Source organism: Solanum dulcamara, chromosome 11 (assembly GCF_947179165.1).
Source record: "Solanum dulcamara chromosome 11, daSolDulc1.2, whole genome shotgun sequence".
Classification (NCBI taxonomy): Eukaryota; Viridiplantae; Streptophyta; class Magnoliopsida; order Solanales; family Solanaceae; genus Solanum; species Solanum dulcamara.
Genome location: NC_077247.1, coordinates 24,668,212 through 24,694,140, shown reverse-complemented (window position 1 = coordinate 24,694,140; position 25,929 = coordinate 24,668,212). Strand labels below are relative to the sequence as shown.

At 35.4% G+C, this 25,929-nt stretch overlaps 1 protein-coding gene across 1 annotated transcript in view; it reads right to left on the bottom strand.

The window, feature by feature from the left end:
* LOC129873647 (mediator of RNA polymerase II transcription subunit 23) overlaps nt 1-22,970 on the bottom strand; it is a 60,006-nt gene extending 37,036 nt beyond the window's left edge. Inside the window, exons 1-10 of the mRNA XM_055948776.1 lie at nt 22,658-22,970; nt 22,536-22,579; nt 22,017-22,116; nt 20,942-21,922; nt 14,845-15,079; nt 14,035-14,252; nt 13,339-13,546; nt 5,877-6,157; nt 5,515-5,598; nt 267-361 (exon numbers count right to left, since the gene is read on the bottom strand). Of these exons, the coding sequence (XP_055804751.1) occupies nt 267-361; nt 5,515-5,598; nt 5,877-6,157; nt 13,339-13,546; nt 14,035-14,252; nt 14,845-15,079; nt 20,942-21,922; nt 22,017-22,116; nt 22,536-22,579; nt 22,658-22,822 (2,411 nt within the window). The 5' untranslated portion in view covers nt 22,823-22,970. The remainder of the gene's footprint in view (nt 1-266; nt 362-5,514; nt 5,599-5,876; nt 6,158-13,338; nt 13,547-14,034; nt 14,253-14,844; nt 15,080-20,941; nt 21,923-22,016; nt 22,117-22,535; nt 22,580-22,657) is intronic.
* Nucleotides 22,971-25,929: the final 2,959 nt, after the last annotated feature.

The window sequence follows — 25,929 nt, the reverse complement described above, 5'->3', positions numbered from 1 at the left end:
CAGAAGTTTATAGACCACTTTACTTATTATCAGTTATTTAGACAATCAAGTTACATAATCCGAATAATAAACGAGATTCAGAAAGATGGTAATGATATGAGAACTAAAGACATCAAACAGACCACAGATGTTCTAGCATATAAAAGTAGAAATGTGAATGTACTTTTCTTTAGTAGAGCCAAATTGAACATCATTCAAACGCAAGTAGAGAAGACAGATAATAGAGAAGAAGCTGATAAATTCCCAAGATCAATAACTTCACTTACCTGTAGAGTGAAAGGAAGCGATAGTTAAGAATTTCAAACACCAAGATTGTGTTTCCTGGCTTGCTCAATGTGGTGGGATTCCTCGATGTCAGATGCTGAAATAGAAGTTTGCATCAAAAGCAAAACAAAATGAACTCCGGTAGAAAAGTGTACAAACAAAAACACGAGTTAGACTAGCCAATTTTTCTACCAAGAAAATAGAACTGCATAGACAGAAATTTAGCAGCACTACGTACTGGGAAGCCACAATACATCTGAAATAGCAAGAGACAAGAGGAAATGATCCCTAATATGTTGCACCGACTTACCATAAAAAGTCAACAACCTTCCAATCGACAGAATAAAAAACTTAAGTGCCTGTGCTTCTACAGACACATACAAAACAGAGCAATTGAAGGCCAAACATATCGTAGCCATTCTGCTACGAAAATTGACTAATACACAGTTTGTAGAGCGATAGTGAAGGGAATTCACTGCAGGTAAGTTGCTGCCTGTAGGTAAGTGACAAAGCCCAAGGAAGGTCTATACTACAGTCTGATTCAGAACATCCATTCCTATTTGATGTAAGACTGCATTACGAAGCTACTTAACTATTATACAAAGGAAAAGCACCTCCATTGAGTAAGCTGGTATTGCATGCAAGCTAGGCAATAACACTAGTCACCCATATGTCTATATTTGTGAATCTCCTTTTTCTTCCCATACTTCAAAATTGCCCTCCCTCATCCAGTCCCCAACTTCCTCATACCTCTATCAGTTGATTCCATCCATACAGTCTTTTTGGTTTCTTCTCGTACCTCCCAAAGCCTCGTCCTCTTCTTGATTGGATCAAGCAGTGTTATGACATTATTGTTGCCCTTCAATATGTAAAAGGTTGCCTCCTTCGCCAATGGCATGTTAGTCCGTTCTGTTGAACTGTGAAAAGGTTGAGCAACTACTTCCCTGAACCACCCCCTCATGCTGACCATTGTAGCCATTCTTTATCATCTTCTGTAATACTACAACAATATTGTTTCCCTCTTGATTACTTCCTGATCTTCCTTCAACTCCCCATTCACTTTTAACTTATCAATCATGCCGTACCTTCTATTTGCATTCACGATCTTGTGAAAGAATTTTGTATTTATCACCCATTTTGATCCATTAAAACTTAAACTTTTTCCTCCAAAAGGTTTCTTCAACTTTTGCCACATCCAATTCTCCTAGTTCCTCAATGCATTTACTGCAAACTTTGTTCTTTGTAGGTTAATAAATGAATTACTGCTCCTCTTCTTCAAACTAATTTTTAGCTCTTCAATGTTGGCTAGAAGAAAGATAGGATTACCCCTAACAGAAAATGAACCCCACCATCCCTTTACCCATTCCAAGAGATCATCATCTCCATGCCACGTAACTTCAAACTTGAAATAGGGTTTATTTTCGTTGCCCAAATGCTGCACTTTATTCAACTAGGATTATGGTCTGAACAGGCTTTAGGTAGCACATATTTCTAGTGGTACCTTGATTTTATGAAACTTCGTGTACCGTCAGAAAAACAGCTAGCAGATGTGCTTATAAAAGGCCTCAGCAAAGGGATTTTTTATACTTCAATTTGCATGTTGGACATATGCCACATCTTTGCTCCACCCTGAGGGGAAGTGTTGATTGAGTCATTTAATTAGCATGATTTTGGAGACTTTATTTTTTCAATTCCTAGCGTAATTATAAGAATAGAATATTTCCCTAATTATAATTGATCGTCTTTCCTTAATTAGTTATAGGATTCATACAATGAATCCTATGGCTCATGGGATGTCCACATACAGAAATACAAACGAAGCTTTTTCTTCTTCTCAAATTGTACAGACTTATGCTGGTTCATTAGAGGATCGAAGGTCAAGTTTTGGATATATATATGGTGTAGCCAGATCAAGTGCAGAACTTGAGTTTATATCTATGCAACAAGAGTATGTGAGTTGTTATGATTAAAGTAATCTTCCACGATTTGAAGATAAGATGGAATCGACCTATGAGACTATGTTGTGACAATAAATTAGTAATAAGTATAGCTTATAATCCTAACTTATGGTTTTTGGCTTATTTTTGTTAGAATAGGAATAGGAACAAGAATAGTCCTACTTTGAAAAGGATTAGTATATAGAATCCTACTTGGAAAAGGATTGTAATGTATTGTCCTAGTTGGAAAAGGAGTCTAATGTAGTAACTATATATAGAGTCTCAATGTAATAATGTAGAGATACAATTCAATAATATTATTCTCCAATATTCTCACATGGTATCAGAGCTTCTACGATCCCAGTAGTGAATCAAAGAGTTTCCGCTGCTGGCAGGAGGCCCTGACCCATAGGTCACCCATCTGGCAATGGTTTTATTAACAAAATTAAGGCCAATAATATATGCATGAAACACATATTGAGGGGTCGAAAACTCAGTTAGACAGGTCACCGTGCATTAATTTCCGGCAACTTTCTAGGACTATTTTGTGTCAACACTATATCCGCCAGTGTTTGTGTAGCGTGGTTCATTATCCAGTGACTACTTTCTCATACTCGATTTACGTAGCACCGTGCATCTTGCTAGTGACTACTTTCTCACATCTGACTTGTGTAGCACCGTGCATCATTCCGATGACTCCTTTCTCATATCTGATTTGCATAGCACCGTGCACCTTTTCGGTGACTACTTTCTCATATTTGATTAGTGTACCATCATGCATCATTCTGGTGACTACTTTCTCATATTTGATTTGTGTAGCAACATGCATCTTTTTGGTGACTACTTTCTCATATTTAATTTGTGTAGCACCGAGAATCTTTCTAGTGACTACTTTCTCATATTTTGATTTGTGTTGCACCGTGCATCTTTTTGGACTATTTTATCATAACTGAGTTGTATAGCACTGTGCATCATTTTGATAACTCCTCAGATTTGATTTGCATAGTTCCATGCGTCTTTTCGGTGCATCATTCCTGCAAAATCAGCAGTCACTGGGCAAATTTCGATGATTACTCACAGCTATCTCTATTTCCGTTGGTGTTGTGCACAATCCAACACCACCTTAAGGTCCAGTGACCACATTAGTACCACGCCCCAGTGCGGGGCCCTGTTGTGGCCAATTTTCTAGTGACTTTCCTGTTCAATATCGACACGTCTCTTGATTGTGAGATGAACCATATATTTTATACCAAATTTCGAGCACTATCGGGCCATCACTGCAATCTGAGTCTTCCAGCAGTGTTCTCTCTGTTTCAGATTCACTTTTGCCAAAAAGGGTATACACATATATTTGGACTGAATTATAGTGATACTCTCTCTTATGGCTAAAATAGCATTTGTTTGCTTTTTTCTATCTAAGGTTGTCATTCTCCATTAGCCTTTAAATCTGTTGGATATTAAAAATGTTTCTCTACTGTGATCTCGAGAAAGAAGTCTAAATGGAGCAACCACTTAGTTTTGTTGCTCGGGGGAGTCTAGTCGCCTTGTGAGTTCATTGTGCAAGTCACTCTATGATCTGAAACAGTTTTCTCGAGCTTGATTTGGGAAGTTTAGCACAATCATTCAGGAGTTTGACATGAGTCATAGTGGAGCTGATTATTCTGTGTTTTATCGACATTCTGCATTTCATGGAAGGACTAAGCACATTGAGATTGACTGTCACTTTGTCAAAGAAAAGATACTCTCAGGAGATACAGTTACAAAATTTGTGAAGTCAAGTGATGAACTTGCAAATATCTTCACCAAGCCCCACAACAATCCTCGTATTAATTACATCTATAACAAGCTCGGTACCTATGAATTGTATGCACCAGCTTGTGGAAGAGTGTTAGAATAGGAATAGGAACAAGAATAGTCCTACTTTGAAAAGGATGAGTATATAGAATTCTACTTGGAAAAGGATTGTAATGTCGTATCCTAGCTGGAAAAGGAGTCTTCTGTAGTAGCAGCTATAAATAGGCTGTCAATGTACTAATGTAGAGACACAATTTAATAATATTCTTCCCCAATATTTCTCACAATTTTTACCATTTTAGCTTAAAATCAAGTTCTTATAAGCACTTTTTTAATATACCCAAACACTCCAAAAGTGCTTAATAGTTATTTTGGCTTAAAAGCACTTTAAATAAGTCAATCTAAACGGGCTCTAAGATTATTAAGGTAGATAGACACTTCATAAAGGAGAAATTAAATAGCGGAATCATTTGTATGCAATTTGTATCTACAAAAGATCAGGTGACTGATGTTTTTACAAACGGACAACCAAATAATGTGTTTCAAGATCTAATAAGAGCTAGGAATAGAAGATATCCACTCAGTAGCTTGAGGGGAAGTGTTGGATTATAGAGCATCTAGGAAGATACTCTCCATATGGATCTGATCCTCTTAAGATTTTAGGATAATTGTACTCTAGTATATCATATTTCTGAGTTTTTTTTCTCCTTGTGTACAATTAATATGATTCTGTATAAGCCCAGATGTTATGGGATTTAGGTGGTTCTATTATTCAATTTCTGTATATAAAGCCAAGTACATGAAACTGAAACATATGAAAGAATATGTTTAAAACCTGCTTATAACCTTTCTAGAATATCTTTCAATTTTCATTCTCAATTTCCCGTGAAATAGAGGTCAATCAGTTGGTTTTAGTTTCTCATTATCATGCTAACAGCTTCCAGATCAGAGTTCCACATAAAAGACTTCCAAAACTATTAAAAACACGTTAGGTTTCGGGATTGATCCCTCGACCTCACACAGAGGTTAGGCGACCTTTACCATTGAACCAACCGATACTTGTTGTCAAGCAATGTGTATGACATTGACTTTATCCCTTTATTTTGTTATTTGTAAATTACTAATACATATAATATTTTTTCCCAACGAAGCAGTGTCGGGTGATACCCCTTAACACAAGGTGTGTCCACCCCTGCACACATGCAACGCATACATTGCAATAAATACAAACTGGAACCATTCACAGCATTACAGCCTAATAAGATATTCTTATATTTACAAGATAGCGAATGGTTGTTAATGTCAGAAGATTCAAAGACAATCAAGAGCTTTGATAAACTATCATCACAGAATTAGTCTTGTCTTTATTTTCTGCAAGTCTTGTACTAGTGACATTCTCAGGAGGTTTCTTTGCTTACTGAAGCTTAATACAATGAATGTAATTCCACAGAAAATGCGGTGACATGCCAGAGAATTAAATATCAAAAAAAGAATATTAGGAGGGGAAAAGAAAAGTTACAGTTAAGAGCGAACGGAACAACGAATGGGGAGAAATAAGCATCAACCTACAGTAGGTTTCAACCACAGCAATGCTGGGAACAGCCTGCAATGAAATGATAGAATGATATTACACATTTTTAACTGGTGCAATGAAGCATCAAAAGAAAATAAGGTGGAAAATACTGGCTAGCTCCAGTAAGAATGGAGTTGGTATGATAATAAAGCTGTATAACAATCCAATGAAACAACATGATCCAAGCAAATAAAACCATAAGAAAGCGTGGGACAAGATTGACCTCCAAACTTTCACAAAATCTCAGAGTACCGCTTACCGAACTTATTTTTACATACAGAAGAAATGTCATAAGAGTTGATCAGTACCTGTCCCGAAAACATTGATTCTTCCATCTGAAAGGCCACTTTCAAGCATAAATTTATGGACAATCCCGATAACAATGACATCGGCAGGGGGCTAACTTCACGCATCACCATTAATCTCTCATTCGACTGCAAATTTGGTCCAGGTAAATGCTCAGTAACCCCCGCGGAGGTTAACCAGTTCATCACAGTTTCACAAGCAGGCTGGGCCATTGTGTAGGACACAACCCAAAACATCCCAATTGATCTATCATCCAAATTCATATAATCCATCATGCGTTCCCCTGATTTTATGCAAAAGAAAAAACCAATAATGCTAATCAAAAGAAATCTAAACAGAGAAGGGCTTGGGGAGGCAAAGTAATACTCAGCAGATAGAAACTGAGAATGCCCTGGTCCAGCCAAACCTAGTTTAAACATAACGACCTATCTGTGTTCAATAGAATTGGCTGCAATAAAGCGAAACAGAGAAGAGACTTGGACAGGAAAAGGTTGAGAAACATTAAATTTAACTCACAGAGACAGAAAAAGGTTGAGCAACATTTAATTTAAGAACATGTCCTCAACATCCACTCCACAGAAACTTGAACGGCTGCATTACCAATTGAACCCAGGTGATTCTGCTCAATTCCTCATTTGCTACCAAGCTAAAGTTACCTGAGCTCCTAAAAGTATCTTCAGTTTAGGTTCAGCAGTTTCATTGCTGCTTGCCCTAGAAAAGAAGGTACTCCAACATCACACGAGAAACAAATTACCCTCGGTCTCCTCTACATGAGGTGACTTGACTAGACAATGAATTAGTTGGCCTTAGTTTGTTTTTTTTAATTAAGTAATAAATTTCATTAAAGAAAGGGCAAAAGCTTGCGCGTATAGAAGTATAGCAAAAAATTAGAAAACCTTACAAGCAGGCATGTTTTTACATGTAGGGATCTTATGGTTGCACCAAAAAGAAATAAGGGAAAATAGGGTATTCCTCAAGTGTACAAAGTGTTTCTCTACTCCCTCAAAAGCTCTCATATTCCTCTCTCCATATGATCCACATAAGTGCTAGAGCCTAGAGGGGCGACATCCTATGCCCCACGTCTTCTTTTCCTTCTTCTAAATGTCCAACTAAACTTGTTTCTTTCGAAGTTTCTGGCATCACCCGCTCAAGTCCAAACCATCTTAAAATTTCCCACCATAAACAAGAAATCGCCTGACAGTATAAAAAAGTGACGCACATCTTCTCCTGATTCATTGCACATGAATACCAATTGATACAAGTAATTAACCTCTTCCTAAGATTTTCCGCCAATAAGATCACTCTCCTCGAAGCTTGCGAAGTGAAAAACAAAACACCTTTTTTGGTACCCAATGGATCCATACCGATATATGTGGAATATCACACTCCTCCCTAGTTCAAAGCTTCTCACAATACTAGTTTCAGAAAAAGCTACTTATAATATGACTTCACTAAAAAAAATGCAATTTCCGCCTCCCCCCCCCCCATCTCCATACATCATGGTTATCCGTAGTAATATTTTGTTGGTGAAGCAATTCTTCAAACTCCAATCTTGCAAATTTCTCCTAAACCTCAAATCCCAATGCACTTCTCCCCCTTGACTACTCCATAATCGTTGAACTGACCTTTTTTTTGGGTAAGAAATTCTATACATGTCAAAAAATATGATTATCAAGATGTTGTTCCCTCACCATCTAGGTTCCCATAAACTCACCCTACTCCAATCACCTACTCTGAAATATATATTCACATTGAACTCTTCAAAACCCTTTGAGATATTTCTCCATAAACCACGCCCATATAGAACTGAAACATTTTTAGTCCTCCGCCCTCCTTTGAAAACCCCATACTTCTCTGCAATCACCCCTTTCAAAAAAGCATTCACCTCTTTCCCAAATCTCCATAGCCACTTTCGAAGCAGCGCCTTGTTAAAGACCCTAAGATCTTTATCCCCAAGCCCACCCCAACACTTTGGTTTAGTGACAATCTCCCAATTTACCAAGTGAAACTTTTTTATCCCATCAAAAATCCCTCTAATGTTTTTCCATCTCCCCTATAACACTTACTGGGGCGTGCAACAATAAAATGAAATATGTGGGAATGCTCAACAGTGTATTCATTTACCCTCCCTCCCCCCTTAATAAATATGTCTTGCCAACTTGCAAGTCTCTTTTCTACCCTTTTTATCACCGGATTCCAAACTGACAGATCCTTATTAGCGGCTCCTAAAGGTTAACGAAGATTAGTCGATTCTTTTTTTAAGATGAAGGACCTCAATATTCTTCCTCACCATTTAGGATGATCGCACATTTTCTAAGATATAAACAGAATCGAAGAAACATCAAAAGACAGCTGGAAAGGCAGTTTGATTACATAATGGGCAGCCGATGCACTAAGTTCCCGCTATCTACATGGGTTAGGGAAGGCCAAACCACATTAGGGAAGAACTCATTGTATTACAATCAGGTAAAAGGACACACTAAAAATTCCCTATGATGAATGTCTTAAACTTCAATTATTCGACTATGTTTGCTTTTAACATTCAATAACTTTCTTTAAAAATAAAATATTTTTATAAAGGGTTCAATAGTTCTACATATAACAAAAGAAGCACCCAAAAAGTGCAACATATGAACAATCAGGATGGCATTACTAGCTTAAAGTAACATCTCTTTTAGCATTTCCAAACCAAAGACCTTGACAGATTGAAGTATTTTCTAAGTATTGTGGTTGCTTCGTTCAGATCAGGTATTGTTATTTCACAGCGAAAGTATGACTTGAGGAGACAGGAATGATGGGACATAGACCCATTGACACTCCTATGGATACAAATGTTAAACTTCTGCCAGGACAAGGATATCCACTCGGTGATCCTGGAAGATATAGGTGTAAGTTGAATTATTTCACAGTCACGAGACCTGACATTTCCTTTCTTGTGCGTATGACACTCCTATGGAGACAAATGTTAAACTTCTGCCAGGACAAGGATATCCACTCGGTGATCCTGGAAGATATAGGTGTAAGTTGAATTATTTCACAGTCACGAGACCTGACATTTCCTTTCTTGTGCGTATGGTAAGTCGGTTTATACTTCTCCTTGTGATAGACATTGTGATGCAGTTGTCTACATTCTGTGTTATATAAAATTAGCAACCATGAATAAATTGTTGAAAATATAGGTGTTGATTAGTCAGGATCACCTTCTGATAGGCGTTCTACATTTGGATTTTGTGTTGTAGGAGGTACTTTGGAGTCATGAAGGATTAAGAAACAAAGTGTAGTGGCTCAATCTAGTACAGAAGCATAATATCGAGCAATGGTTGTAGCGACTAGTGAGCTAGATTGGATTAAATAGTTGATCCTTGAACTAAAATTTTGCAGTCATCTGAAACTTGTGTGTGATAACCAAATAGCCCGTCATATAGCATCAAATCACGTATTTCATGAGAGCACTAAGAACTTTGAGATTCACTATCACTTTGTCATCAAAAAGATACCCTCAGGAGATATTGTTACAAAATTTGTGAAGTCGAGTGATCAGAATGTAGATGTTTTCATCAAATCCCTCACTAGTCCTCGTATTTGTTACATCTGTAACAAGATTGCTGCATATGACTTGTATGCACCATCTTGAGGGGGAACGTTAGAATAGGAATAAAAATAGAATGGCATAATACATAAATGTGCCCTTGAACTTGGTCTCAATTTCTTCTATGCCCTCCAACTTTTGGTATGCACAAGTAGGCACGTAACTTATATAAAGTTGAACAAGTAGGCACACGCGTCCTACATGACATAATACAAATCAGTTCAAGTGTATCTCATGACAATTGACATATAGAACGAAAATGTCTACCTTGCTCAACTATACATAAGTTTAAATATCTACTTGTGCACCCACTCAAAGTTGGAGGCATAGATGTCAACTAAATCCAAGTTAAAGAGCACGGTTATGTATTATGCCAACTAGAATAGTATACAGTATCTTGTGTCTATGTAGAGAAGGATTGTAATGTAGTGCTATAAATACGACTCAATGTAAGTGTAATAATGCAGAATACTCAATTCAATAACATTTTTATTCTTTATTTCTCACAACTGTGTTAAGATAACAATACAATTAAACCTTAATTCCAAGCTAATTGGGATCGGCTACGTGAATCATCACTCATTTGAACCCATTTCATTCTAATATTCAATAACTAGGTCCTTTAAGACTAGAATTTCTCTATATATTCTACTTTCCACTAACATAAATTCTACAAGACTAAGGACACTCCTACCAAATATTGGACCTAATGTAATCTTACAAGTTACAAACATGCCTAAGCCTTAATTCCGACTAGTTGATATCACCTTATACATCTTTTTCTTCCATTATGGATTCAAAGAAACTGGATAGCTTCCTTCAATGGTTTACTTAAATTGAGTCATTGAGATATCACCACTAGTTGCTGATACTACCAGTTTTCAGTCCCCCTATATGCAGCAACACCTTTATCAATATTTGTGAAGACATAACCCTGATAACAACATGATTTCCACCAAACTAACTCCAAAAGGCTGCCACTTTAATTGGTCAAAATGATACCTTGGAAACAACATAAGTGGCATTAATTTATTTTATTTTTGTAAATTATTGTGCACAACATTTCTTTTCATTGTTTTAGTGGAATCGGTGGAGTTAGTTACAAACCATGAAAATTCTAATGATCGATAGAAAGGAAATGAAAACCTTAACAAAAAACAGAAGCAAGCAATAAAGAGGGGAGGCAATATATACGCTGATGGCCAACACCTTATTTGTGAAATCATAAAAAATATCACAAAATGAAGGAATTTGTTTAAATTTGTACACTGTTTAAAGTATCGGTTGAAGGGTGAAGACCGGGGGGCCAAATTTTCCTAATATTGTATATATATTAAATTCAACTTTTATCATCAGCATGAATAATTGTTTTACACAATTACATTATCTAATGGATATCTATATGTAAGCCTCCTCAAATGTGATATTTGAAATCGTTAAAAAAAGATATGTTACCCGCTACAACATATAAATATAATGTAATGGTGTAAAAATTGTTTACATTGACAGTTAAACACTCATATATATTAATTTGTTTTTAAATCATTGAGCATAAATTGTGAAACAAAATAGTCTTGTCTGGAAAAATGAAATCATTGAGCATAAACTGTGAAACAAAACAGTCTTGTCTGGAATCCTAAATCAGACGTGAAAAATAATATTGCCTTGCCTTGTTTACTAATGCAACCAACATCATCAATGGGTCGACATTATTTTCATTTTCTTTTACCTTTCTCTTTGAATAACATGTAATTTCTCTTTTAATCTTTGATATTTCCTGGCCTTTTTCTAAATCACAGAAACAACTCTATAAATAAGAGATCCCAAAGTAAATTGCCAACTAACTTCTAAAAGAAAAAATCGAGCATTGTATCATGCATATTGAAGCAGCAAAAAGTGATTTCAAGTTATTAATTTGTTGAATCAAGTTCCATTATTATCTTTCTACTATATTGATGTTTTTACTTCATAGGTATATATTGTCTTTTTAGTTATTTATTAGAATTTATATATGTCAACTAGAAAATATAAAATAAATTCAAACTAAGATTGAATATAACTTGTTTTCCGCAAAATCTATTTCAGTAAAGCATATGATGTCAATGGCCCGAGGATTATTACAACAACATGCCCAGTGAAATTCGAAAAAGTGAAGTTTGGGGAAGGCAGAGTGTACGCAGGTCTTACCACTACTTCTCCGAGGTAAAGAGGTTTTTGAAAGACCCTCATCTCAAGCAAATCAAAGCAATAATTAAATGAGAAAATGGTAGTGGGGAGAAAAATGATAACTAATAGCAAATCAGTGTGGAGCATATATGCAAGGAACTGTAACAACAACAACAATGTGTGATCACCTAAACACAATAAACTACAGATTATACCAAATATCAAAAGCCAAAGACTACATAAATAAGCTAATACTACAACTGACACGGTACTTTATACTACCACCATACCAAAGACATGAAGAGGCTAGTAATAGGACAACTCTTAACTACCGACTAACCTCCATACCCTCCTATCTAAGGTTGTCCTCGTTAAGTTGAAGATGTGTCATATCCAGTCTAATCACCTCCCCCAATAATTCTTCGGCCTAACTCTGCCTCTCATCGACCCCACTAACTCTCACACCTCCTCACTAGGCAATCTACACATCTTCTCTTCACATGCCCAAACCATCTCAGTCTTCTTTCCCTCGTCTTGTCCACCGCGAAGGGTACTCCCACTTTCTCTTGAATATCCTCATTCCTAATCCTATCGCTCCTAGTATACCCATACATCCATCTCAACATCCTCATTTTCGCCACTTGCATTTTTTGCACCTAGGAGTTCTTAACTGATCAGCACTCTGTCTCATACAATAAAGAGAGTCTAACCACCACTCAATAGAGCTTATTCAAAACTTGAAAAAAATAGAAAGAGAAGGATTGAAACTTTAATACAATCCCAAAAAGAAGCCCTTGATAACTTCTCAACAAATAAGAAAAATCCAAAATTAGAAAATTTGGAGTGTTTCACAAGAGATTAAGGGGTCGTTTGGTTTGAATACAAATTATGCTGGAATTAGTTATGATAGAATAAGTTATGCTGGGATAAGTTATGTTGAAATTATTTCTTATTGATTGTTTGGTTTGTTGTATTCAAAATAATATGCATTGCATAAATTCTAAGAATGAGATGTTTGTTTACAAAAATACCCTTTACTTTATTTAATTTTTTATATTTTCTTTGCAAGCTTTAGTTACTCATTCTTAAAATAAAACTTTCATCTTATTTAGCTTAAATTTTTGTGTGTGCGCATTCCCATGATTATACCATATGTGTTTAAAATAACACTCTCATCTTATTTTGCTTAAAAATAAAACTTCTATCTTAAGTTTTTAAAGTAAAAGGAGGTTTTATTATTTATGTCACTTTATTTTCACTCTTAAATTGTAAAATGTTAAAGTTATCTTTATTTTAATTGTTACATAAAATACAAACTTTCAAGTGACTAAAAGAATATGTAATTCAGGGGTAGAGAAATCAAAATATAAATAAACATAAGAATTAGTCAAATAAATTAATAAATAAAATTATATTTATATAGTGTAATTTTGTAATGGAAAAATATGAAGAATTATCATAAAAATAAGGAATTGTGAATGTTATTATACATGGTATTAAAATAATGTGAATATACATGAATGTGAAAAGTGAAGTATAAAAAGAATTTAAAGGGATACTTTTGTCATTTATCCCATTTTATCCCAGGATAAGTTGTTCCGGCATTACTACTCTACCTAAGAGGAGGGATAACTTATCTCGGTACTAATTGTTAATCTCGGGATAAGTTATTCCAGACTTGTCACCTTGCAGTTTAATGAAATGATTACCTTTGTTAACTTGTCTCCACCATTCATCAATTTGTTTTCCCTTTTGTAGCTGCTCATTATTCAGATATTCTCTTGTTGCTGTAGTTAGTGTCCAAATGCGCAAGTTCTGACAACTGCTAATGAAATCAAGTAGGATACTTTGAGCATTATGGGGATCAGAGCTTTTCTCCTCTTTATGGAATGAAAGAATTTTTCTGGTGGTCTCCACCTAACAGCAAATTGTGAAAATCACAAAAAACATACCGTAGGCTAAAACACCAAAAACATAATTTAATTACAACTTATATCTTCATGAAAAGCAGAAAAAGAAAATAAGAAACAAAAATTCTACAAGAAGATTGAGATACCAAAGCTTTAAACATGAAAAAGAAACTGCAATGGCATATTTCTGGTTCAGCACCTGGATCGGGAATTTTCTTCTAATATTATGGGAAACCTCAACCCCCACCCCCACCCCTTCCAAGGAGCCAATAGTGGCACTTTCCCACTTTCCCCTTGGTAAATTGAACCTTCCAACGGCGGAGGCCCCTTTTCCCAGTAATTCTTGAAAATCAGAGACAGATAAATATGAAAGCAATGCAATCAACTAGCACCTAAAACATGAAGGTCATTACCAAAACAATTGTATTAAAGTTCAATCAGTTTATATCTTCCTTATATGTAAAAAAGCAGTCAGCTTATCCAAAGAAAGAAAACCTTTCTTGAGTCTGTATTTAGAGCATTCATCACTAGTTCAACCCGAATAATTTGTGCAAGTAACCACGTAACATGGTTCGTCCTAAGTATTTGTTGATCACCCTCTTGAAGTCTCAATACTAATTTGTCCACGAACTCCACAAAATCAACGCATCCACTTTTCATGAGAAAAAAGAATATATCTGAGAATATAAGCCACTCCTGCCAGCAATTGATTTCTGCAGAAAGTAAGGAGGGTATATTAAAGCTACCAAACTAAGCCAATCACAAAGGGGGAGCAACTTACTAGGAAACAGAGCAAATCATTAATATCAACAATATACTAATTAAACAGGTAGAATATATGATAATGATATATTATGTGAACCAAGAATGCACGCGATCTTTCTCAATGAAGCATTCATCCAGGCGTACGGTTCTCACCCACAGCAAACACCCTGTATTGCATTTTATTGTCAAGCTAGAAAAGTTAAGGCCATATAGCACAACAATTCAGAAAAAGACTCTCGTGTCTTCATTTACTTTTCTTTCAAAATATTCCTTTATGCCATGCCCTTGGATGGAGCTTTCTGAATCAACTGAGAAAACATTATTATTTTTATTTTCTATCAGATTAACATAAGTTTATTTTTACGTGACAATGAAGGTTGAATTTCAATCTCATAGCCAAAGCACTGTGCTAGAGATACAGTACCCGACTAGTATTATTAATAATAACATTAAAAGAAAGAAAAGGGGAAAACTGATAAATGTACAAATTGGCAACTCATAACACAATCTCAAGCAGAGTTTGAAGTCTGAGAATATTGCCTGAATTAGTCAACTTCAATAATTCAACAACTCTTTCAATAACTGCCTCGCAAACCATTTCCGATGTAAATACAGCACCCGGAGTTGGAGCCTGGGCATGAACTCTGTGACAGGGAGCCACGAGGAGCACACGTCTCCACCAGTCTGGTGATGGAGTGTTCCGAAGTGCATGCTTTAGACAACGCAAAGCTCTCTCCCAATCCAGACTTCCTTTTTGAATGGATGCTGCAAGATCCTATTTCCAAATAAATGCAATCACATTTAAACAACAAAAATATTCTTTAACTATAAAACAAAGGTATTATATATCAGCTTTTGGACGAGGATGAGAATGTCTACGAGATATAACAACTGGTCCATGTAAGATAAATAAAGTTCTGGCCTGTATGCTGTCTGTCCCACATACATATATACATTAGCACAAGGAAATAGAGAAGACTGATATAGGCATCATATGCTATAGCATTTTCTATATAAGAACATCATAGCTATAGCCTATAATTATTTCATGCAGATTGAACCTGCCTTTGAGCCCAAGTTACATACTTCATCTCTTGGTCAAACACCACTAGTGCAGCACTTCTGAACTGCATCCATAAATGTGCCTCAAATATGAACAATAAGGTTCTTCTCAGTAAATAACGAGTATAACTGGATTTCCGGGGATACAACCCCCATCGTAAAGATAATGAAGAATACATGTTACTTGCAAGGACTTGAATGGATGACAATAACTATAGCATACAGGCTACTTGGCGGCAGCCTATACTCTTCTTATTACCTTAAGTCACAAATAATCTAACTCCAAAAGGGCACCCAATGAGGTGGTTTAGTGGTTAATGAAAGGGAATGAAAACTATGGGAGCTCATAATTCAAGTCCCTATAGAGACTAACACACTAGGATATTTATTCCAATATGCCTAAGCATTTAGGAAAAGTTGACCGGTACATGTGCTTCTAGGAAAAGTAGCAGGTTCTTTATGGACTAGTAAAAATGTGTGCAACCTGACCTAGACACCACTGGCAGCCAGGGCGGAGTTATAGTTCTTCTTACTTGTTCGTCACAATCCAGTAGATATGGCCTAAACCCTATATTTGTATTAAAAGTATACTTATGCATAAATAATTTAACCAGAACCCAATAAGTGCGTGTTTGCGTGATTATGGTGCAAAGTCTTCTTCAATGTTGATTATGTTGCAAAGTTGATTATTGTGGAACTGCGTTAATTTCTCAAATTTTTTGTGCACTACAGAACTCTCAAATTAAGAAAAGTTGTTTACTACACAAGCTTTTGCTTTAGTTTTTTCACATTTATTTGTTTGCTTATTATTTTTTAAAACATAATTATTTGTCTCCTTTCCTTACAAGCTTATTCAGTCCCTATTTGTTTTTATTAATATTATTAAAACGCCTAAATATAAATACACATCGAATATTAAGATGTGTATTAAGATTAAGACATCTGAATATCAATACACATCTGATTAACTAGATGTAGTATTAAGTTCTGAATACTTAATAATAAAGATTTCTTTTCAATGTTATCTTATTCATAAAAAATTTATTAAAAAAAACAGGTATGTTGTTGTTACCATATTCAAAAAAAGTTGTGTTGGCTCATGGTTGTGGTTGTGGTTGTGGTTGTGGCTGTGGTTGTGGGTAATAGCCGGAGCTAATGGTGGCTGGCAGTAGTGGTTAACGATGGTGGTAGCTGGTGGTAGCGACTAATAATTATGGTGGATGATATTAACAACTAATGGTGTTGGTGACTGATAGTCGTGGTTGTTGATATATAGTGATAGTTGATGTTGATTATTGTTGGTAGTGATTGACTGTTGTGGTAATTGTGGTTGGTGGTGATGATTATAAACAATGGCCAATGGTGGTGGCGCTGTGCTGATTGATCTCTGTGATGGTTGTGGATGATGATGATGGTTGTGCTTGGTGGATAACGGGTGGTGGTAGTTGATAATTGTGGGCATCGATGGTTGTTGATTATGGTGAACGGCAGCGGTGGATGTTGTTAGGTGAGAGAGGATGGAGTAGTGAAATGTCAACTTTGCAGAACTCCTTGAATGAATAGCATCTTAATGATACGAAGACTTTGTTATAGGCTTTAATAATTCATATCTACTCGGACCATAAATAGTTGTAAAATAGAAACAAAATTACTTAATGATCTAGATCCGAAAAATTCAAACCTACAAAAGAAACACCCCTAAAGACAAATCTGAATGATTCAGATTCAGACATGCATTAAGCGAAAACAAATGAGAGCTTAGACTATCTTCTGATATGGCAAATTGTGCTAAGAAGGAGAAGGAAAAGGAGAAGAAGCGCTGGTTTGGCCTGAAGTTTGTCCTCTTCGGGCTAAAATTTAATATTTTGAAAACACTGGCTAGTTTTTAAAAATAGTACCTATAAAAGTGGATACCGGCTGTAATTTCTACATTAAAAAGCACCCAAATTGACATGTGGAGATGCTCAACATTGATTTATGTGTATGCAAATTAACTGGTAGAGGTCGACATTGGTTCCTAAATATTGTTCCACCGCCATTACACTTTCATGCATTGTCATAAAAACTAAAAAGTTTATCTACAATTTGGAGGCTGTCCCTATTTTTCCATGTTGTACCTAGTAATCAATCAGAATAGACAACATAACACGAAAGGAAACATAAAATAAAATAATAATAATAATAATAATAATACTTCTTATTCTTATAAGACAAGAAGAAGCAAATTCTTCAATTACCTTCATATGTCATGATTGAAAATGATGAACATCCTTTAAATTAATGTTTCTATTTAAAATGAAAGACCATTGCATGTGTTAACGATTCTGACCAGAACTTATTGTTAACTACTAATAGCAAGAAAGTGACCTAATATTTGATCCAATAAAATTAAGACTAAAGATTGTTCAACAAATAATGTAAAACTAGAATATAGATTTTAATAAGGAACCTTCTAGTTAATATCAAGATAGACAAATTAAACCAAGTCAAACAATAGAGAAATCCAATCAGAGACAAATAGTACAGTTTAACTTAAATTTGTATTGTCAATTCAATCTACTATAATGATTGAGAATGTCTATTGGGTCAAGTTGAGCAGATTGGGTACCCATTGTTTAGCTTTAGTCCATCTTTACCTGTCCATCATAGACCAAGTAAACTTTGGGTGGGGAGTGGGGGGTGGGGGGCCACATACCCAGTGGCGGATCCAAGATTTTCACTAAGGAGGTTCAAAAAGTAAATGTAGTGCCTGAAATTTGAACTTGGAACCTCAAGGTGAACTTTGAACCCTCTAAACCACTAATTCAACCTCTAATCTTGTGTTTAGAAGAAATTCAAAATCTATATATCTACACTAAAAAATTTAAAAAGACCTTATATATACAGTGTAACTTTCTGCCAAGGGGGCGAGGGTGTTCACCTAGATCCCCCCTGCATGCCAACCCATTTTAGCCCGTCTAAGTTCAACCCAAGTCGCCCATTGCCTCCCTCCCCCACCCCCCACCCAAAACCCAATCTCACTCATACCTTGCAAAAGAAAAACAATCCCTCCTCATGTGATGCCAGCAACTCTTCTGAACTCTAACAAGGATAAATAACAGATAACTTGAGATCGACAAACAAAAGCAACTAACAAAATAAGGCCCCTCAATTTAAAAAATCTTATCATCTAAACACTTCCAGATACGTGCAACAACAATAAGCCCAAAGGTACCCAAAACAAGGATTATCCATAGAATTATTAATTTCCCAGGAAAGTATACCACTAGGTATGTGAAACAAGGTTACAAAGTAGATAACAGTAACAGAGTAAAAAAGACTGAATCAATGGAGAAGATACTTTGTAATCAACTAAAAGCTTCTCAAGCTTTCAACAAGTATCAACAGCTACCGAAAAAGGAATCTCCTTAAGAGCTATTGAGGTGGCAATTGGGAGGCCATGAATACTACAACCAACTAGACAATCTATCTAGAATAGCTCCGTCTACATAAATATAACAAATACCCATCCCAAGGCTTGAATCCTTTGGCATTGGAAAACAATCTGGAAGAGCTATGCCCCTTACAAGGTTAAATGCAGCTTCTGGCTCGTAGTTTACGACAAGTGCCTCACACTGCATAATCTACAAAAGAGGGGTTTTTCATTATGCAACTGATGCTCTCTTTGCAAGAATGAGGAAGAAGATGTAAATCATTTATTCCTCCATTGCAGGTTCTCTTCCAACATATGGAGCTTCTTTAATATCTTGAACATCCAGTGGTGCATGCCAGGAGATTTTCTCCTGGCTTGGCAAAAAAAAGGTTTAACCAAGTCCTCTTCGAAGACATGCAATTCAACCTCATCAGCTTTTTGGCGGGATCTCTCGAAGGAAAGAAATGTGATAGTTCTCAAAGACAAGAAAGATGGGGTAGTTAAGCTAAAACTCAATTGTATATCCTTGCATAGTTTTTCGTGCAATATGAGATCAGCATGTGGTAGAGACGGATACTATGTTAGTTCACTACACTTTTTGTAAAGTCCTTACTCTTTTTTTGGGGATGTAACCTGTAACAGCATTCTCTTTATGCTGCTTTTTTTACACCAACAATACTTCTTATTTTACCGATCAAAAGAAAAAAATTGGTCATGTTAAGATTCATCCCAAAAAACACTTTAAAAACTTGAGTGGGTGTCAAAGTTCATGAAAAAAATTATCAAAAACATGGGAACATAACTTAAGGCATCCATAAGCTGAAGATAGGACGATTAGATCTTCTCTGTTTGCTTGGTCAGGGCCACCAATTATCAGGTTTAATAGAAGTATGACCTACATGGTAAGGTACAGATTTAATAAATTCAAGGAAATAATCACAGGAAGTTCTAAAGAGAACCACTGGACTAGGTAACAAAAGACTCCACCCAATCAACTAAAGAGAACTAGATAAAGACTCTACCAATCAACTAAAGAATCAGAAATGGCCAGAGTATGAGGAAGCAATTATCTCACCCACAGCCAACCACATAAAAAAAAGGCATTAGACATAGGCTTTAATCACCATACAACAGATCAGATACTCCAGTCTAACCTCCACAAACTACCATCAAAGCCATTTCTATTCCAAAACCTCACAGTCAAAACCAAGACTATCTCTTTACCCACCGTACATTCAATTTTAGGACATCAGAGCACTTTGAACTCAAGATTTAAAAATTGTAAGCAAATCGTCTAAACATCACAAGCGAAAAATCAAACTTAAAGTAATAGCTGCCCCAATCCATTGGTTTAGGCAAAACCACCGGAATACCATAATTGTCCGTGTGTTATGAGCAACAACACAAATCCATTTAGAATCAGAATCCCACAACATTTTCTAGATTTAGTAACACTAGCAAAAAATCCCTAACATACTACTAGTCACTAGAATTCATATCATAATCTTCCAAACTGCCCAACTCTTACTAGAAAAAAAGGGCAGCCCGGTGCACTAAAGCTCCCGCTATGCGCGGGGTCCGGGGAAGGGCCTGACCACAAGGGTCTATTATACGCAGCCTTGCCTTGCATTTCTGCCAGCTCTTACTAGAAATAGCCATTAAAATCAATAGTAATTGATTGAAAAGCTATTAAATTTTCCACTCTTCTGCATTCCTCCACAACAGTTTTCTTTATTTTTTTATCTTTTTATTTTCGATAAGTAACAGGTCCATGACTAATTTAACCAAACTTTGGCATTGGGAGATGTATTAAGTCAGTGTTTTTAATAAGCTTCAGCAATAAAGCACGACAATGATGTTCAAGATCTTTCTTTTTTGGATAAGTATCATACAAGACCAAAACAGGCATTACTCTTCCTAGACTTAAGTGGGGCATAAAGCAAAGTTGTACTTGAATTTGTATCATAGATCAAACATATATCATTGTTGATGTCTAGGAGACCAAGAGGACTGCCAAAATTGGATGCTAAAATGTTCTTTCAGTCTGGAAGATGTCTCACCTGCTCCTTTGTTCACAAGCAAACAGATTGCGATTTACACATTTTATCAGTATGCTTCTACATGATATTTTAACATGTTTCTAATAATATCACATATACATACCTCACCATGCAATGGTTCCCCAAGCACACTAGAATATGTGATTGGTGAATATCTCATGTTAGCAACTGCTTCACCGGACGAATTCGCAGTGGCTTGAGGCAGAAGTCGAGGGGTCCCAAATGTAGGGCAGTGAAGGTGTTGATCCAACATTTGCATATGCATAGCCATCATATCTCGCCTCCGATGGATCTCCAAAATAAGAGTGAACAGAGCTTCATCATCTGGTATATTTTCTAAAAACTGCAACCCACTCCGGAGAAGTTCATAAAACGGTATGCGGCATTTATCATTCTCAACCAGCAACCAAATAACATCTAAACAACTGTGTAGCCACTTAATCAGGGCCTTATCTGGTTTCCAATATTTCGTACTGTCTAATTCATCAACACCATGTAACTTTTGGTCCCAATTAATCAACCAATTCAACATATGGTGGAAAACTTCGGCATGTGTTACTGGCTTAAGATTAGAATCTAGACCAGTTAAAATAATTTTGCAACATAACTGACGCAGACTGCTTGTAGCATTATCCCTTGACAACAAATTCACTTTTGCAATAGACTGTTGGCTAGTACCATTAACATCAGAAGACTTCACGGGAGACAAAGCAGCAGAAGATGAGGGTTCAGCTGCTGATTGAAGAGGGGACCCAATACCATGGACAGTGGGCAAAGGAGATGCAGGATTTGATGAGTGAAAAATGGAGGTACTCACTACTGTGCTGGAAGATGGGAGCAATCCAGATGTTAAATTAGCAGAAGAGACAGCACCAGATGGTAGATTAGCCTGACTAGCGGATATCTCAGTGGATGAAATGGAGGAAAGAAGAGAAGGCAAGAAAGAATCCCAGTTTATGAATCCTATACTAGACAAACTGCATATGGCGAATAGAATAAATTCTGCACGAGGTGCGTGACTACTGCAATGAACAACCAGAGAAATAAGAACAGATTCTGCCACTGCACTTAGCTGTTCCTTGTCCTGGAATAACATGTCAGACAAAAGAACAAGCATGTGTCATTACACAGAAGATAAAAGAAAGCAAAGATCTAACATTTCCAAGTGAAAAACTTACAGTAAACTGGCTCTGCAGCTGTCCAAAATCTAAGAGGAATTGCTCATTTCGTGGAGGAAGCTCTCTGTTAAGAGCAGTTACTCGCTTCTGTGTCTTGTTCCTGTATTATCTCTAACCAATCATAAGACATTATTTTTTTCTTTGTTTTAAGTCAGTGCAATGAATCATAAGACTTTTGGCATCATAAAGCACAAGTTTGAAATGAAAGGTGAAGTGAAGCATTTTAGTAAAGATCCCATTAAGCTTGTTACCAAGTGGAATAAAACATAACTTCATAAGGCTATAGAGCCGTTAGGTTTAGCTGATAGCTGATAATCATTATGTGCTGAAATCAATTGCAGTTACATGTTTAAATAAGAGTGTTGAAAAATGATAATAAGTATAACAGGTATTTTTGAGAAGAGAAAAGATAACAGTAAAAATGATGATTCAGTAAGTTAACATTTTGCATTTGAAGAGTGAGATAATAGTAGTGAATAAAAGGAAAGAGGTTATTTCAAACGAAAAGAGTAGACTTACGGAGGTTCTCTGATAGAATCATCTGATTTTTGTCCAGAATTTTTCTGCGAAATAGAAAAACAAAAATTTGAAGAAAAGAAAACATTTATAAAGGAAGGGCTTTGAAATTAAAGGTTGTTTACCAGTCCCAAGTATAAATTGAAGAGATCAAGGATGGCAGGTCGAGAGGGATGAAACTGGTGGTGGGATCGAGACCTCAACTGAGATTGAGCCTGTTGTGTGTTGTTGTGCTCCATTTCTCCTTGGTTTGATACACTGCTTGGAGTGGAAACGGGAACTCGCAGCATGCTTTTCTTCTCTTCCTCTTCCGACTAGACTAGACGAGACTAGATACTCCAAACTGCAAAACTAAACTAAAGAGAAAAATCGTCATAAAGTAGAGGTACAACTGAACATAAAAAAGACCACCACCAAAACGAATGACAAAGACCAAAGTAAAGCAACCGAAAACCAAGAAATATTTCTCTTCTTCTATGCGGGCCAATATATGTTTTTAATTACGTTTAATAGCTATAATTTGTTAATTATAATTTATAATTTATAATTATAGTTATAGCAGTATTTGTATGATTCACACAGCATTTGTATATATTTGTATAATTCTCTATACAATTTTCAGTTTTTGTATAATGTTTATATATTTCACTATACAATTCATACACAATGTTTATATAAATCGATATATAATTTGTAGTGTTTGTATAAATAGCGTGAATTATACAAACTCAACTGTACAATCGCGCGAATTATACAAAAGTTAAACTGTAATTACAGCTAAATGTTTGTCGCGAACCATAATTAATTCAAACTATAGGTATGTTAGCTAATTAACTAATATTTTTTTTATCCGCATAATTTTCCCTTTATTTTATATAAATGTAATTTTTAGAGTCAATTAAGTTTTTTTATGATTTGTAAATACTTTAACTTATTAATTATTGTGATTTATGATATTCTTTATATAAGTTTCAGATAATATATGCTATTATTTTTGTCCCAATTTAAGTGGCACCGATAGATTTTTGAGAGTCAACCAATTTTTTATTATCTTTTAAATATTTTTAAATTGCCAATTATTGTAATTTATAATATATTTTTAAGTTATTATCAAATAAGATATGTTACTTCATATATCTCAATTTATGTGACGTTGGTAGAATTTCGAGAGTCAGCTGAATTTTTTGTCATTTAAATTTTTAGGTTGTTAATTATTGTGATTTGAAATACTTTTTAGTCATTTTAAATAATATATGTTGTTTTTTCAATTTATGTGGTATCGATAGAATTTTAATAGTCAATTGAATTGTTTTATATATATTTTAAATATTTCAAGTTGTTGATTATTATGATTTATAATATTTTTTAATATAATTTTCAAATATATAATAGACCAAAAAAATAAAGCAAACAAATTAAAACGAAAAATAGTACAGAACGATCGAATTGCCCCTGTCTAGGAAGTAGGTATGTTGACAACCACCTGTCTGCTTCCTAGACTCGTATCTTCAAAATTAAAATAACACCATAAACTTCAAATTAATAATTAAGTATAATTATTTTTTTTATAAATTTATGGCCAAACCATCTACTTATATTTCAAAAACACCACAAACATTTTGGTGCAGGGAAAAAAGAAAGTAAATATTGTTATAAACTAACTAACTTGACAACTTTATAAAGAAAGAAGAGCAAGAGAATATATATATATATATAGAAAGTATTAATATAGAGAGAGTAGAAATATGGAGAGAGTAATAGTAATTCTCTTCTTTTATGTGTTTTGTGTGTTTTTACATTGAAGTGTAAGGCTATATTTATAGCCATATTTACAAGTGGAGGAAAATATTAGTGGGCAATTTACCCACTTAAAAAGTAAATGGAATATCCACCATTGTAAAGTGGACAACCATTTTACTTGGTTGATAATACTCCCCCTTGGATGTCCACGAGAAATGTGTCTCATTAAAACTTTACAAAAAAAAATAATATACATTGTTATTCTGAACATCCATAGATGTTGTGTCTCGTTAAAACCTTATTAGGAAAAACTCAGTGGGAAAAAGCCTAATGAAGGAAAAAGAATACACACATCTTGATAATACGCCTTGAGTGCTGCCTCATTAAAAACCTTATCAAGAAAATCCAGTGAGACAAAACCTTGACTAAGGAAAAAAGAGTACAACGCGTATTTTGCTCCCCCTGATGAAAATATCATTTAATATCTCGAAGACGACGCATTCCAATTTTGTATCTCATTTTCTCAAAGGTTGAAGTTGGCAATGCTTTGGTGAACATATCTGCCAAATTGTCACTTGAACGAATTTGTTGGACATCTATTTCACCCTTCTTTTGAAGATCATGAGTGAAAAAGAATTTTGGTGAAATATGTTTTGTTCTGTCTCCTTTGATGTATCCTCCCTTCAGTTGAGCTATACATGCAGCATTGTCTTCATACAATATTGTTGGAGCGTCTTTTGTCAAATAAAGGCCACATGTTTCTTGAATGTGTTGAGTTATTGATCTTAACTAAACACATTCTCGACTTGCTTCATGAATGACTATTATCTCTGCATGATTTGAGGAAGTGGCAACCATAGTTTGCTTTGTTGAATGCCATGATATAGCTGTACCACCACATGCAAATAAATAGCTTGTCTGTGATCGACCTTTATGGGGATCAGATAAATATCCCGCATCTGCGTAACCGATCAATTGTGGTGTGGAATCATTTGAGTAAAACAATCACATATCAATGGTACCTCGAAGGTATCTGAATATATGTTTAATTCCATTCTAGTGTCTGCGTGTTGGTGAAGAACTAAATCTTGCTAACAAGTTTACTGAGAAAGCTATATCTGGTCTAGAATTGTTGGCAAGATACATTAATGCACCAATTGCACTAAGGTATGGTATTTCAGCACCAATAAGTTCTTCATCATTTTCATGAGGTCAAAATGGATCTTTATTAATATCAAGAGATCTCACAACCATTGGGGTACTCAATGAATGTGCTTTATCCATATAAAACCTCTTTAAAATATTTTCAGTATATATTGACTGATGGACAAATATCCCATTTGTAAAATGTTCAATTTGTAGATCAAGACAAAATTTTGTCTTTCCAAGGTCTTTCATTTCAAACTCCTTTTTCAGACATTTTACTGCCTTTGAAAGTTCTTCCGGAGTTCCAATAATATTCAAATCATCAACATATACTGCTATTATGACAAATTCAGATCCAGACCTTCTCATAAAGACACAAGGGCAAATTGGATCATTTTTATATCTTTCTTTTAGCAAATATTTGCTAAGATGATTGTACCACATTCGCCCTGATTGTTTCAACCCGTACAAGGATTTTTGAAGCTTTATTGAGCAATTTTCTCGAGAATCC